The sequence below is a fragment of the Cynocephalus volans genome, chromosome 5 (assembly GCF_027409185.1).
Source record: "Cynocephalus volans isolate mCynVol1 chromosome 5, mCynVol1.pri, whole genome shotgun sequence".
Taxonomy (NCBI): domain Eukaryota; kingdom Metazoa; phylum Chordata; class Mammalia; order Dermoptera; family Cynocephalidae; genus Cynocephalus; species Cynocephalus volans.
The window spans coordinates 43254247-43268267 of NC_084464.1; the positions used below are offsets into that span (position 1 = coordinate 43254247).

The 14021-nt window shown below is 52.2% G+C and overlaps 2 protein-coding genes across 2 annotated transcripts; one reads left to right on the plus strand and one right to left on the minus strand.

Moving 5' to 3' along the window:
- Positions 1-806: 806 nt before the first annotated feature.
- Positions 807-3650, plus strand: TCF19 (transcription factor 19). The gene is made up of 3 exons (XM_063098466.1): positions 807-1044; positions 2098-2650; positions 3410-3650. The coding sequence occupies exons 1-3, from the start codon at positions 807-809 to the stop codon at positions 3648-3650; spliced, it is 1032 nt and encodes a 343-aa protein (XP_062954536.1).
- Positions 3651-5608: 1958 nt separating this feature from the next.
- Positions 5609-10110, minus strand: POU5F1 (POU class 5 homeobox 1). The gene is made up of 5 exons (XM_063097594.1): positions 9706-10110; positions 6904-7024; positions 6463-6593; positions 6064-6222; positions 5609-5875 (listed from the first exon to the last, which is right to left on the minus strand). Exons 1-5 carry the CDS (start codon positions 10108-10110, stop codon positions 5609-5611), a joined length of 1083 nt encoding a protein of 360 aa, XP_062953664.1.
- Between the last annotated feature and the right edge of the window lie 3911 nt (positions 10111-14021).

A 14021-nucleotide genomic window follows, 5' to 3' on the forward strand; every position in this document is an offset into this window, starting at 1 on the left:
TTGTTAGAGTACTTAAGGACCCGTTTGCACTACCTTTTGGGAGGTGACGGTGGATTCATGTCCCTCTGGGGGTTCATACTACCTAGTTATAAGAGGGATTGCCCAAGGGCCCGCCCGTGGCTCACTCGGGAGAGTGTGATGCTGATAACACCAAGGCCGCGGGTTCGGATCCTATATAGGGATGGCTGGTTAGCTCACTGGCCGAGCGTGGTGCTGACAACAACAAGTCAAGGGTTAAGATCCCCTTACCGGTCATCTTTAAAAATAATAATAATAATAAGAGGGATTGCCCAGAAAAGCGGGGCGCGGGCGAGCGGGGGGGTTGTGTGCTCTATTTGGATAACCAAGTTTGACAGGAATAAGCTTCTCTTCTCCAAGTTACACTGAGGTGATACATTCAGACGTATACTTCAAACGTACACTTTCAATACAAACAGCAGGACATATCTCCAGTTTGCATTTCCCCAGAAGCTGTCTAATGTATCGTTGCCTTGCACAGATCGGAGGCTCCCCGAATACTTTGCGGTCCGAGAATCCGGCTCAACCGAGGTGCCATAGGACGCGTTCCTGTTTTTGCATTGCCCTGGGACCTTCCTAGACTTTTTCAGTTACAAATCTGCTTCACAGCTAACTTTGCATTTCGTGCCTAGGCTGCTTGCACTCTGAATTTGCACTACTCAGCTAGTATGCTCAGTTGAAATTACACACAGCACAGCCCAAGTTTGCATCAGGCCAGTGCATGGCCCAGGAGTGGGAAAGGTGTTGGATGCCTAAGTGGAAGAGGTGATGCAGAGAGGGCACCGCCCATGCTGCCCTGCTTCCAGCTGCTGCGCATAGGGGGCGGCAGGGGCGGCGATCTCTACACCTTCCACCCCCCCACTGAGGCTGGCTGCACCTATCGCTTGGGCCGCAGGGCCGACCTGTGTGATGTGGCCCTGCGGCCCCAGCAGGAACCTGGCTTCATCTCTGGGGTCCATGCTGAGCTGCATGCTGAACCCCGGGGTGATGACTGGAGGGTGAGCCTGGAGGACCACAGCAGCCAAGGTGAGCAGTGAGCAAGGAAGCTTTACCCCTGGGCAATCAAAGTTCCAGGCTGGAATGATTAAGGGGTTCCATAGGGACCCCGCTACCTGCCTCCCATACTCACCATCAGGTTGAACAGATGGTCGTGGTCCAGACCGCAGCCTTCCCAGCAGAAGTGTGCAGTGTCACAAACTGTAGGACTGACTCTTGTTGGTCCTGTTTAGCTCATACAGGAAATACAGGAAGGTAGATCCAGGGCCTGGGGCATCATCAGAGAGGTGTCACAGTGGGGATGTTTTGGGGCCACTGGAGGCCAAGCTCAGACTTGATTTGTTTCCAGCTTTGCTGAGGCACTTTATTCCTGTTAGGGCTGTTTTATATTGAATTGTTTTATGATCTGGGCATGTGTCTTTCTTCCTGACTTGAGGCAGTTAGTCATCCTCAGAAGACCTGGGTTCACATTTGAGTTCTGCCACTGGCCCCTGGCAAAACCTCAGGGCTCTCACTCCACCTCTCTGGGTCTTAGTTTCCTCTTAGGTGAAATGTAAGTCTGCTTTGGAGGTGTTCTGGGCATTTGACTATGGTGGCCAACATTCATTTAGTGCTTACTAGTATGAGCCAGGCACTGTTTTAAGTGAATTAAATGTAGGTGGCACTAATATCATCCTAGTTTTATAGTTAAAAAAAAAAAAAAAGGCACAAAGAGATTAAGAAACTTGTCCAGGGTCACATGGCTGATAAGTGGTACAGCCAGGATTTGAACCAGTCTGAGCTATGTTGAGACAGAGTTGGAGCTGGGTGAGAGTGAGCATATCTGGGGATTGGCCTTGAGGAGAGTGTGGGAAAGAGTCCTCTGTAGGAGAGCACAAGAAACATAAACTTGTTCCAGCCCATGAGGAGCTTACTACCTGGTGTCACCTGGTGAGGGGCTTAGAATGTGAGGGAGAATTTGATGACAGGTGTCATGTTCTTTCCCACATTCCCCAGAAATCAAACAGGGCCAGAATTCTCCACTCCTGACTCTGCTCACTTGTTTTTGTCCTCCCTATCTGTCTGGTGCCCTACCATCAACAGGGACTTTGGTCAACAATGTCCGACTCCCAAGAGGTCACAGGCTGGAGTTGAGTGATGGGGACCTCCTGACCTTTGGCCCTGAAGGGCCCCCAGGAACCAGCCCCTCGGAGTTCTACTTCATGTTCCAACAAGTCCGAGTCAAACCTCAGGACTTTGCTGCCATTACCATCCCACGGTCTAGGGGAGAAGCCGGGACTGGGGCTGGTTTCCGGCCCATGCTGCCCTCCCAGGGGGCCCCACAGAGGCCCCTTGGTGCCCTCTCCCCTGCCCCCAAGGCCACGCTGATCCTCAACTCCATTGGTAGCCTCAGCAAGCTCCAGCCCCAGCCCTTCACCTTCTCCCGGGGTGGGGGTGGGCCACAGAGCCTGCCTGTTCCCACACCACCTGGGGCGGGGACCACTCCTTCTGCTCCACCCGCAAGAAATCGGAGGAAGTCAGCTCACCGAGTGTTGGCGGAACTGGATGATGAGAGGGAGGTTCAGAGCCCTGCACCAGTCCTCACAGGGCCCAGGAAGAAACTCCGCATCGAGAAAGCCCCACTGACACCCAGTGGGTAAGTTAAGAGTCCTCTCCATCTTGCCTCAGTATTTCACTGCTTTTTGATTCCTTTAGAACCCCAGGTTGTAAGAGGACTCCTCTGCTTGTGGGGTGGACATGGGAGGTGGACAGAGACAGAATAGAGATTAGAATGGCTGGCCAGTTAGCTCAGTTGGTTCGAGCACAGCCTTATGACATTAAGGTCACAGATTCAGATCCCCATACCAGCCAGCCACACACGCACAAAAATGTTAGAATGGCAAGACCTGGGAGCTGACAGAAGAAAAAAATATGAAAAAGACTTAGGTCGAGTTGGGGCAGCAGCTACACAGCTATAAAACCACCTGAGCAGGCAGGTCAGTAGAAACAGAATTCCTGCCTTTTATATTCAGATGGCTTTAACCCCATTCTTCTAGTGCCTAAGGATGCACAACTTCCAGGCTCACCCTGCCAGTTTTCAGGGACTAGTTTCTAGGCCCACCCTAATGTTTTTTTTTTTTTTTTTTTTCTTTTTCGTGACCGGCACTCAGCCAGTGAGTGTACCGGCCATTCCTATATAGGACCCGAACCCGCGGCCGCTGGGAGCGTCGCCTGCGCTCCCAGCGCAGCACCCTCCCGAGTGCGCCACAGGCTCGGCCCCCACCCTAATGTTTTTAAGGACAGACTTCAGGTTCACATCAGTCCAGTGTGTCTGTGTAGGTTCACTCTACTGTTATCCAGGGGCAAGGTCTAGGCTTCCATAGGTTTCCAGTGACTGTTTGTCACTTCCACTCAGCAATCGACGTGGCCGTCCTCGGAAGCACCCAGTGAGCACCAGCATGGCTCCCCCTGCAGCTGGGGGTGGAGAGCCCTGTGCAGCTCCCTGTTGCTGCCTGCCCCAAGAAGAGACAGTGGCCTGGGTTCAGTGTGATGGTTGTGACATCTGGTTCCATGTGGCCTGTGTTGGCTGCAGCATCCAGGCTGCCAGGGAGGCTGACTTCCGATGCCCATGCTGCCGTGCTGGCATCCAGACCTAAGGCCCACCACCAAGGCACCAGAGGACACAGAACTGGCACCTCCAGAACACTGATGGACACAGTGGGGTGTAAATGGGTCCTAAGAAAGGACCCCCTTATTTCCTTAATAGGAGGGAATGACTGTGGGGAAGAATCCATTGCTATGGATACTGATTCAAGGCCTGTAACAGGCCCTCATGACCAAGGTGACATAAGAGTTTTCCTGCCAAAGATATTGCTGCCTTCAGGAAGTTGTCAGTGAGCTAGAAATTCCTAGTTACAAGCTGTACAAGGACACTAGAATGTTGTCTATGATCAGAGCACCCATCAATTGCAAAAGCCTGCTTGCAACTGCTCAAAGATGTAAGAGAATTCTTAATGTTTTTAAATGGCATCACCTAAGGCATTCTGGGAAAACCTAGGGCCTGGTCCCAAAACTTTCTTATACTATGGCTAGTCCTGCTGCTGACCATAATCATAGTGACCTGGCTTTTCAGAGATTTGCTTCAATTTCCAAGTAAAGAATGAGTAGTTTCACTCACTACTGGGTATTTATTCTTCTTGTGGGTCTGATATCCCTTCCTTCCCAATTCTAGGAAGAATGGAGTTGGTAAGGTCTGGAGAACAATTCAGATTCTTGGGAGAAGGGGAGGAGGGATGAACAGAGAAATACAAACTTGCTCACTGGAAAGGTGCAAATACATGGGATGAGCTGGAGGTAGGAGACAGAAAAAAAGGAACACAAGTAACAGTTTCTAGTTTAAAGGAAAACAGATCTACTGCCATTAAAGTAAGGTAGTTGGGATTTGGTCAAGTTCAAAAGGATGACATAACTTTTACAGGCTTACCCTGTACCACTAGGGAAAAAGAATACTTGGTAAACCAGCTGCAGCAGATGCTGACCTGGTCCAGTGTGATCAGCCTCTTAACCTACGTATGGCACGTGTGATTTTCTCCGGTGAGCCTTACACCAAGCCAAGATATTGTCAAAACATCCTTTCTACTGTTATTAGGAAAGCATTATCTTGACCTACTGAAACATGCATGTCCACCTCCTCCAACCTAGGCTTGCCAACTCAAGTTTTTTCCACATCAAGGAAACAGCTGCAAAGGCCACTAATTAGCTAGTGGCAGGGCCAGGGATAAAATGTGGCTATTAGGTGAGTCACTTATGGACAGGGTATGCAGAATTCTTAAGTGGAAACCAAATAGCTGCTGTTATCAAGAAAGCACAAGGTGTAGGGCAAGCCCATGGCTCACTTGGGAGAGTGTGGTGCTGACAACAGCAAGTCAAGGGTTAAGATCCCCTTACCAGTCATCTTTAAAGAAAAAAAAGAAAGCACAAGGTGGAGTTTCAGGTTGGGATGATATGCAGCAGATTGTCTAAAGACTTGATTTCTTAGTATAAAGACACTAAGGAACTTCCAGAGTAGAATGGGGAAAGCAAAAATAGCCAGCTCCTAAAGGGTAATGGGCTGCATGGTGACAGCATCTGTGGGCAGAATTATGGTGTGCAGACCCCATGTCACAGGCTCTCAAGAACTAGCCTATTAGGGCCCTCTACAAATAAACTTGGGTTCCAATTCCAACTCTCCCAATCCCAGCTCTCACTGTGTGACCTCGAGCACTTTGAATGGCACCTTGATTACTTGAGGACGAGAGCAGTTATCATTGGGTATCCCCTCCCCATGCCCCCTTCAGTGACTAAAGGAGGATAAACCAAAGACACAAGTATCTATTCTACTGTGTCCCAGGCTTCTTTATTTAAGAACAAAGTGATGAGTGATGTGGGGATTAAAATCAAGAGCATCATTGAACTTCACCTTCCCTCTAATCAGTTCCCCCAAAGTTCCCTGCCCCCACCCTTTGTGTTCCCAATTCCTTCCTTAGTGAATGAAGAACTTACTCCCAAAAGCCCAGGTACATACTCCAGGTTCCCTTTCCCTGGCTTCTCTCCTTTCCTAGGAAGGGCAAGCACCTCAATTTGAATGCATGGGAGAGCCCAGAGTGGTGACAGAGACAGAAGGAAAGGCTTCCCCCTCTGGAAAAGGGACCGAAGAGTACAGCGTAGTGAAGTGAGGGCTCCCATAGCCTGGGGTACCAAAGTGGGGCCCTGGGGTCAGAGGAAAGGACACTGGTGCCCCTGAGAAAGGAGACCCAGCAGCCTCAAAATCCTCTCGCTGAGAATAGTCAATGCTTGATCGTTTGCCCTTCTGGCGCCGGTTGCAGAACCACACTCGGACCACCTGGGAGTAGACGACACAAGGGAGAGTGACATTGGACTATAAGCTCTGAGAGATGGGTCTGGCTTTGCTTGATCATCTCGCCCAAAGTCAACAGCCCTAGAGTGGCTGGAGGGCAGGAACCAGAGCTAGGGAAAGGGAGGTGGTGGCTGGAGAGGAGGAGAGGGAGCACAGGGGACAGGGGCACTCACATCCTTCTCCAGCCCAAGCTGCTGGGCAATGTGGCTGATCTGCTGCAGCGTGGGTTTTGGGCACTGCAGGAACAAGGTCTCCAGGTTGCCTCTCACTCGGTTCTCAATACTCGTTCGCTTTCTCTTTCGGGCCTGCACGAGGGTCTCTGCTTTGCATATCTGGGCAGATGGGGAGGGGTGACAAGAGCAGGCTTTGGATCTGCTGAGCAACAGCACCACAGGGTCAGTGACTGGAGAGCAAATTGCTAGGGGGGCAATGACTGGATGTGTCACCAGAGCTGAGGAATTGCATTCCACCCCATTGAGAACTACTGCTCCCAAGAGGGAGCGCGGCAACCAGGGATGGAAGCTGGGCTGAGCCCCGGCAGGTCCCCGTGCATCCCTCCCTCCCCTCCTCACCTCCTGAAGGTTTTCGTTGTTGTCCGCTTCCTCCACCCACTTCTGCAGCAGGGGCCGCAGCTTACACATGTTCTTGAAGCTGAGCTGCAGAGCCTCAAAGCGGCAGATGGTCGTTTGGCTGAACACCTTCCCTGCGGGAAGCCGGATGAAAGAAGAACGTGAGGCAGCACGTGGGACACTCCTGATGCCAAGACCCAGGCCTCCCTCCTCTTCCACCCTCACAAGAACCCACACCAGGGTCCCACTTCTTCCCACGGGGAGGCTCAAGGCCCAAGTATCTTCTCCCCCTTCCTTTCTCCTCTCCCTCTTCATGGGTAAGGGTAGGGCCTGCCCCTGAAACACACTCCCTCCTCCTTCCTTGGTGGGGATTAAAGGCCTAAGTTCAAGAATGTTCCTTCCAGATGTGGTCCCTGTGGGTCAGAACATGCTCAGGGGACCCACCAAAGAGAACCCCCAGAGTGAGCCCCACATCAGCCTGGGTATATCCTAAGGTGATCCTCTTCTGCTTCAGGAGCTTGGCAAATTGCTCGAGTTCTTTCTGCAGAGCCTTGATGTCCTGGGACTGCGTATAAAAAGGCAGAGGACTTATAAGAACATAAACACACCAGTTATCAACCTCCCCTTTCCATTTGGGATCAAGAACCTGACTGGCCCCAAGGAAACATCTGTGGGAGTATCCCTGCCTCCCAGGCTGCCCACCTAACATCTAGAAATAACCCATCTACAAATGTCATTCACCCATTCACTGCTCATTGACACATGCATATGAGGAGGGACTGCTCTTCCTCCAGAAAACAGTACATCCAGGAGACAGAGCACCAAGCAAAGATGGAAAGACAGGCCTTGGTCTCAGTGAGAACACCTGCCAGGTTGTAAAGAGCGCTCTGCCACCTGACAGCTCATTTAATACTCACAAAAGTCCCTTTGACTGAAGAATTACCCCCAGTTTGAGGAAGTTTTGAAACTACAGAAAGAAAAAAGAGCTCATGTCTGATTCTAAATTCAGTATATTTTCCCCAGTTTGTTTCAAGGACCCCACAAACTCTGACATGGCACGTATACACAAAAAAGTAACAGGTGCCATAAGAGGCACAAATGAAGTGCTTTGTGTATCCTTGGTGCTTGGTTTTTTTTGTTTTGTTTTTTTTGTCGGATTATTTACTTTTTTCACTCTTACTATTATTATTATTATTTTTTTTTGCAATATAGAGGCATCCTCATTGATTGATTCAGCAGATATATTGAGTACCTTCCATAAACCAGTAGCCACACAAAGTAGAGAAAAAGCCCTGACCTCATGCAGCTTACATTCTAATATAGTGAGACAGGTAAAACTATATCCTGTATGATAGAAGTGCTGAAGGAAAAAATAACGCAGGCTGCAGGAGTAGAGCAGGATAGGAGACTGGAGGAGGGTGACAATTTTAAGCAAGATATTTAGAGATGGTGATATTTGAGCAAATGGCAAGAGGGTAAGAGCTGAGGATGTGAGAGAGCACAGGGGATCTGGGCAGATTCTATAGAGGCCACAGTGACTTTGCACAGCTCAGAATGAAAAGAGAAGCTACTGGAGTGAAATGATCTGACTCCCACATTTTAAAACTGTAGTTGGTATGTTAGTAACAGCCTGTAAGGAGCTACTGCAGTAATCTCGGCAGATGTTGGTGGCAGGGGCCAGGGGGTAGGACGTGATTGATTCAGGATGTATTTGGAAGGTAGAGGTCGTAGTGTTTCCTAAGAACAGGATGTAGGATGTGAAAGGAACCGAGGATAACTAGCTTTGGCCTTGAGCAACTGTGTGACGGGGTGGAGCAGATCAGGCAGGCAGACTTGCAGGCAGGAGACACAAAATTGTGGTAGTCATCTGATATCTAATGGTACGTCAGGGTGGATGAGAGGAAGGAAGGGTAGATAGAACAGCGGTGGAAGGACCGAGCCCCCGGGCACTCCAGGGTAGCATGGCCGGCCAAGAGGAGCAGCAGCTAGTGAGAAAAAACAAGGCCTCTGTGCAGTCTTGGAAGCCTGAAGGGAAGTGTTTCAATGGTGATCGATCCTATCAAATTCAAATAGGCTAATTTTCATTCCCAACTTCTCAGCCAATGATGAAAACCTATAAATGCCCCCAGCTGTCTTCTCAGCTTTTCCAAATCCTATTTTGGGGATTTGGTTTAATGCAAACCCCAGTTAAAATCCTTGCTTCATCATCTAGCAGTGAAGACCCATGAAACAGGCTAATAACACCTCCCTTGGAGATTTTGTGCCAGTTAATGAGATGATGATGTATAAACTGAGCACACAGCCAGCACTTGGGAAGCAGACCACAGTTGGCAGCCATTATTATTCAGGGCTCAGCAGTCACCTCCTGCAAAGGGTCTGGGGCTGCTCGGTCCCTCCTGAAACCACTCACACCTTCCATGAAGTCTGAAGGCTTTTAGTACTTGATCTCTAATTGCTTTCACTTGTCGCTTCTGAGGACTGGTAGATCCATCTCTAATAGTCCCCAGTAGGGTTGGCCACCTTCAATCCCTCAGCAAACCCTGGGGAATGGCCTGGAGATAACTTCGCCCACCATTTTTTTGTTTATTTACAACTTATGGAACTGAGACTGAACTCAGTCAAAATCGGTACTTCTAGCTCTCTACAAGGGGGCGCCAGGGTGTGCACTTTAATGGTGACTCACTGGCCTGAGGCAGAGGTCGAGGGAAGACCTCAACTTGACTGGAGGTAGACCCAGCTCCACACACACACACATACAGCCCAAACAAGAGCTATCAGAAACCAAGTCACACCCTAGACTTTCAGGAACAATAACTCCGGGATAAGCACTGTTTCTACCTTCAGGCCATGCTTAACCCTGAAGCCACGATCTTGGGTCTGATAAGGATCAAATTTTCAAGAGCTAAGGGTGGGAGATGGAGCTCAAATGAACTCCAAGCTGAGTCCTGTGCTGGACTGGTAATGGGCGAGTGGCCTGACCTGGGCAGGCCTAGGAGGCAAGAGAGACCTTCTTGACAAGAGCCAGGCCCGAGCCAGCTTCCGACTCTCCAGGCCGCCCCCACCTCCCCTGCGGTTCTCTCTGCGAATTCAGGAATCTAGTTCCCCCTTGCTGCTGCCTCCTGGATTGCCTGCAGTCATCACACAGCCCTCTCCCTAGCCCGCTCCTCTCTTGGGTTCCAGGCCTGGGCAGCTGCAGGGGACCACTTTCCCCTCTCCCCGACCCGGTCCTGGTTTCAGCTCACTCACCTCCTCAGAGTTTTGTTCCAGCTTCTCCTTCTCCAGCTTCACGGCACCAGGGGCGGCAGTGCAGGGCTCGGGGGAGGCCCCCTCCGAGTTGCTCTCTACCCCTGCTCCCGCCTCGCCCTCGGGCTGAGGAGTCTCCAGGCCGCCTTGGGGTACTAGCCCCACTCCAACCTGAGGTCCACAGTACGCCATCCCTCCACAGAACTCGTACGGCGCGGGGCACGAGGGAATCCCCCACACCTCGGAGCCTGGCCCAACCCCTGGCCCAATTCCTGTCCCACCAGGAGGGCCTTGGAAGCTTAGCCAGGTCCGAGGGTCAACCCAGCCCGGATCTGGCCCCCCTGGCCCATCGCCTCCACCGCCCGGTGGGGGCGAGAAGGCGAAGTCCGAAGGCAGGTGTCCCGCCATGGGGAACGAAGGCGCCCCAAGCCGGGGGCCTGGTGAAACAAGGCCTGGCCAAGGCTCCGCTCAGCACCTCTCTCCCTCCCCAACCCCACCCACTAGCCTTGACCTCTGGCCCCGCCCCCTGGATGGGTGGAGGAGAGGGCGGTGGGGGTGAGAGAAACTGAGGCGGAGGGTGTTCGCCTGATGTTGACGGTGGTGTCTGTGGAAGGGGAAAGCGGGGCAGATCCAACTGGGCGCCCCTCCAGGCCCTCGTTGCAGGCCCCCAGTGCAGAGACCCCTTGGGGACTTCACTTTCAGCTCCCAAAAATGTGCCCTGCCCTCCCTTGGGCTCTGTCCACCTCAGAGCTGTCTGGGATCTTTTTCCACACCTTCCCCACATTTTCAGGAACCCGGGTGCTTGACCTTCTCTCCAAAGACCCCTGGCACTGTCCCTTCACTGGGGCCCAGCCACCCTTCTCAGCTCCTCAAACATTTATTGAACTTGCCAAGTAATTCTGGGGCTGTCCCTCAATTCACCAACAGCCACAGGCAAAGTGGCCAGCTGTCCCCTCTTGCCCTCCCCCATCCAGAAACCTAGGTGTTCCCATCCAGATACTGGCCAAATCCAGTTACTCTGCAGCCTCAGATGCCCAACACTCATCTGTCCAGCCTGCCAAGTTCCACCTATCTCCAGGGGCAGATTGCCAGACAATGCCTCCAGCCCATATCCCAGTCTTCACTTCAGGAAGACTTAAGGATTGTCCTCCTTTCCCCCTTCCAGGGACCAGGCTCTGTACTGACTGGGCCTGAGTGTCCCAACCTTTGTCCAGACAGAGGAATCTGGGCCCCCCACTGCAGGACTTGAACATCAGGCTCCATGTCCACCTCCTCAGGGACTCAGATATCTAATACCGTAGTAGGCCCTGTTCTCCCTCCCCCACTTCCCCAGCGCAAGCCTCCAGCCCTAGGCCCTGGATGGGGAAAACCAAGGGATGGGGTGTGGAGAAAAAAATACCGGGCTTCAGGTTCAAAGAGGCCTGGGAGGGACTGGGGGGGAAGGGGGCAGGACAATGGCCTTGGGTGGACAATCCCGGTCCCCAGAGGGGGCAGCTCTAACCCTAAACAAGTACTCAACCCCTGAATGGACCTGGATGGCTCCCCTGGGGACAGCTTCCTGCCCCCAACCCCCCATCCCCAATCCCCTCACACAGAATCCCCCTCAGAGTGGCCAAAATGAGCTCCAGCAAACCCCCTCCCCAATCCCCTCAAAGACTGAGCCTCAGACAGGCACTGAGGGCCCCCCCACCAGGACCTAGCTGTCCTGTTTCCCCTTCCTCCGGAGGACTCAGGCGTCCAGCCTAGTCACCCACCCCTCCCCCAGCCCCCCAGGCCATGGGATGTGCTTTGTTTGGGGGGGCTGGCTGGCGGAAAGTTGCAGAAGTGGTAGAGACGATTTGGGGAGGGGTGCAGCAAGGGTGCCCTAAGCTCTCCCTCAAGGTCTGTTTTTCTGGGCCTGGCCTGAGTGTCCTCAGGGCTCACGCAGCTGGCCTAGTGTTTGATTTTGTTTGCAAGAGAATAGCACTAGTCTGTGAGGGATGATGTTTGTCTGTGCCCAAAACTTGTCCTAAATGGAGACCCCAGGGTGAATCAAGGGGTCCAGAAAGGCTCAGGACCAGAACTGCCCATAGCTTGGAAGGCCAGGATCCCGAGCCTGGAACACTGACCTCTTCATCATGGGCTCCAGGCTCAGTCCTGTCTGGGGTTGTCTGTTGGGCCAGCAGCTCTGTCTGCCTTCTGAGGGGCTGGATGTCTCACAGGGGCCTCCTGACTATGGCCCTGTCTTCATCTTGGTGGTATCCAGGAGTCTTCTGAGCCTGTTTTCCCCCAAGTCTGTGTTACACTGCCTCTGTTCGTGTGCCCTTCTCCCACCTGTGTGTACTTTTTGGGCAACTAACTGTATGCATGCATTTCAGTACTTTCCATGAAAGTAGTCTGTTCGAAGATCTACAGGGCAATGGGGTTGGAGCTGTGTTCATCTCTCAGCCATTAACTGCCCAAAAGGCAGGAAGATTAAGGGGCCTGGTGGGGGTGGAGAAACGTGCTTTGGAACAGGAGGAGCCCCTCCCCAGCCATCTCCTCAACCCCCAGGACAGAACCATCAAGGCACCTTTGTCATGCATCTATCTGCTGTCTGCCAAGAAGACTGCCGGGAGGTGGGGGAGGGGCAGGACCTGATGCAGCTGAAATCCCCAACTGCAGTCTCCTCAGCTCACCACCCTCTAGGCTCCAGAAGCCCCTCTCCCCAAGCCCATCCAGAGGGCCTCTGATGTCTCTGTTTTCCCAGTGGCTCCTAAAAACACCTTCCCCAATTTCCCCATCCAATGCCATCCTCTTGTTTTAGATTACAATCTGTAGTTGCTCTAGGCAGTATGTTTCTGGCCTGGGCAAGAAGCCCATTCTGGAGAGGGATCAAGAGGAGGGGTGGGTGCCTGGGTCACTGGCTGCCTTGTGGTTGGATGTTTGAGCCAGGTCAGCCCTGTACAGGCCTGGAGTCTGACCCAGAACCTTAGTGGAAAGTTGAATTTGTCTGGAGTCCTAGCCAGCCCCCTCCTGGGGTGCTCAGGACTGAGGTGAGGCTGAGAAAGCTCCCCTCCCCCTTCTGTCAAGCCTGAAGGGTAGGGAGCTTCACTTCTCCCCAGGCCTGGCCCTGGTAGGTGCTGTTGGCCTCGGTCGGGCCTGGAGGAGACTGGAAGCCTGGCTCCTTGACTCTCCTGGGTCTTAGTCACCAAAAAACCTCAGTCTCCAAAACCAATACAGGACTGGGCTCACAAACTCTCCACACACACCTTTACCAAAGTGCAATGTCATGGCCCTTCAGAGCACTGCTGGGAGACCCAGGTGGGCAGGTGGGGTCCACTACTTCCCGCCGGATGTGGCTGGCTGGCATGGCTGCAAACCCAAGAGAGGAGTGGCCTTGCTACTGGCAGCCTGGCCACATCCTTGCAGTGGGGTGAGGGTGCGGTGTGGTTGGAAAACCAGCTGAGAGGACTCAGACAGAGACCAAAGGAGACTTGCTCTCCACAAGGGCTGGGAAACCACTTTGACTTCTGGAGTCTGTCAATCTGAAGGCAAAAGGAAGGGAAGGAACAGAGAGATCAGGAGAGAAGCTTCAAGGCCCACTTTGGGCCATTAATCTCAATTTATACATATTCCACCGCTCACTGTAGCCCAACCCTCTCTTTGCAATAACAGACTGATCTTTTCCTTAAGACCTGCAAACTGAGGTCTTCTTTTCCCAAATCCAGACAGTCTTCTCTCAAGTAGAGGAGTCCACTCTGGTTGTAGTCTTCACAAACAGAAGAGAGAGCAAGAGGGGTGGGGAAGCTGGGAGCCACAGACCAGGGTTCTAGACCCTGGCTCTGACTCCTGGCTAATGCGCCTCCCCTTCTGTGCCTCAGTTTCCTTACCATTAAGTAATAATAATGAAGAATTAGACTAAATGAACTCTCAATTTCCTTCCAACTTGGACATAAAATTGCTGCCCATTCCCATAAACCCTCTATCTACCCTCATCACTTACTTGACATGGGAACATACAGTCCTCTCTGCAGACCTGAGAAGAGAAATTGGGGTTAGAGGGGTGGGAGAGAGGGCACAGGCCTTCCCTGCACCCCATCTCCATGCAGCCTTCCTGGGAAATCTGGCATGTTTTCTCCTCAAGTTTGATAACAATATGTATGAGGAGTTTGGGAGTTTTTTATTTGTTTTTTAGTGCCTGAGTGCTTACAAGAAACACACTTCAGGAGCTAAACTTCTTCTGGATAAGTGGGAGGGGGTGAGGAGAGAAGGATGAGGGAGACAGAGGGGGCAGACAGGGAGGCTAGAAAGGAGGGAGGGGGAAGGAGAGAAAGAGAGAGAAAGAGAGAGAGCGCGTG

What these genes read in the sequence shown, in the direction of transcription:
- TCF19 (XM_063098466.1), top strand. Translation starts at nt 807, where the DNA reads ATGCTGCCCTGCTTCCAGCTGCTGCGCATAGGGGGCGGCAGGGGCGGC. An exon ending in GGAGGACCACAGCAGCCAAG is followed by an intron (nt 1,045 to 2,097) that starts GTGAGCAGTGAG and finishes TACCATCAACAG; the next exon opens with GGACTTTGGTCAACAATGTC. An exon ending in GCCCCACTGACACCCAGTGG is followed by an intron (nt 2,651 to 3,409) that starts GTAAGTTAAGAG and finishes ACTTCCACTCAG; the next exon opens with CAATCGACGTGGCCGTCCTC.
- POU5F1 (XM_063097594.1), bottom strand. Translation starts at nt 10,110, where the DNA reads ATGGCGGGACACCTGCCTTCGGACTTCGCCTTCTCGCCCCCACCGGGC. An exon ending in TGGAACAAAACTCTGAGGAG is followed by an intron (nt 7,025 to 9,705) that starts GTGAGTGAGCTG and finishes TTTTATACGCAG; the next exon opens with TCCCAGGACATCAAGGCTCT. An exon ending in CACTCTGGGGGTTCTCTTTG is followed by an intron (nt 6,594 to 6,903) that starts GTGGGTCCCCTG and finishes GGCTTCCCGCAG; the next exon opens with GGAAGGTGTTCAGCCAAACG.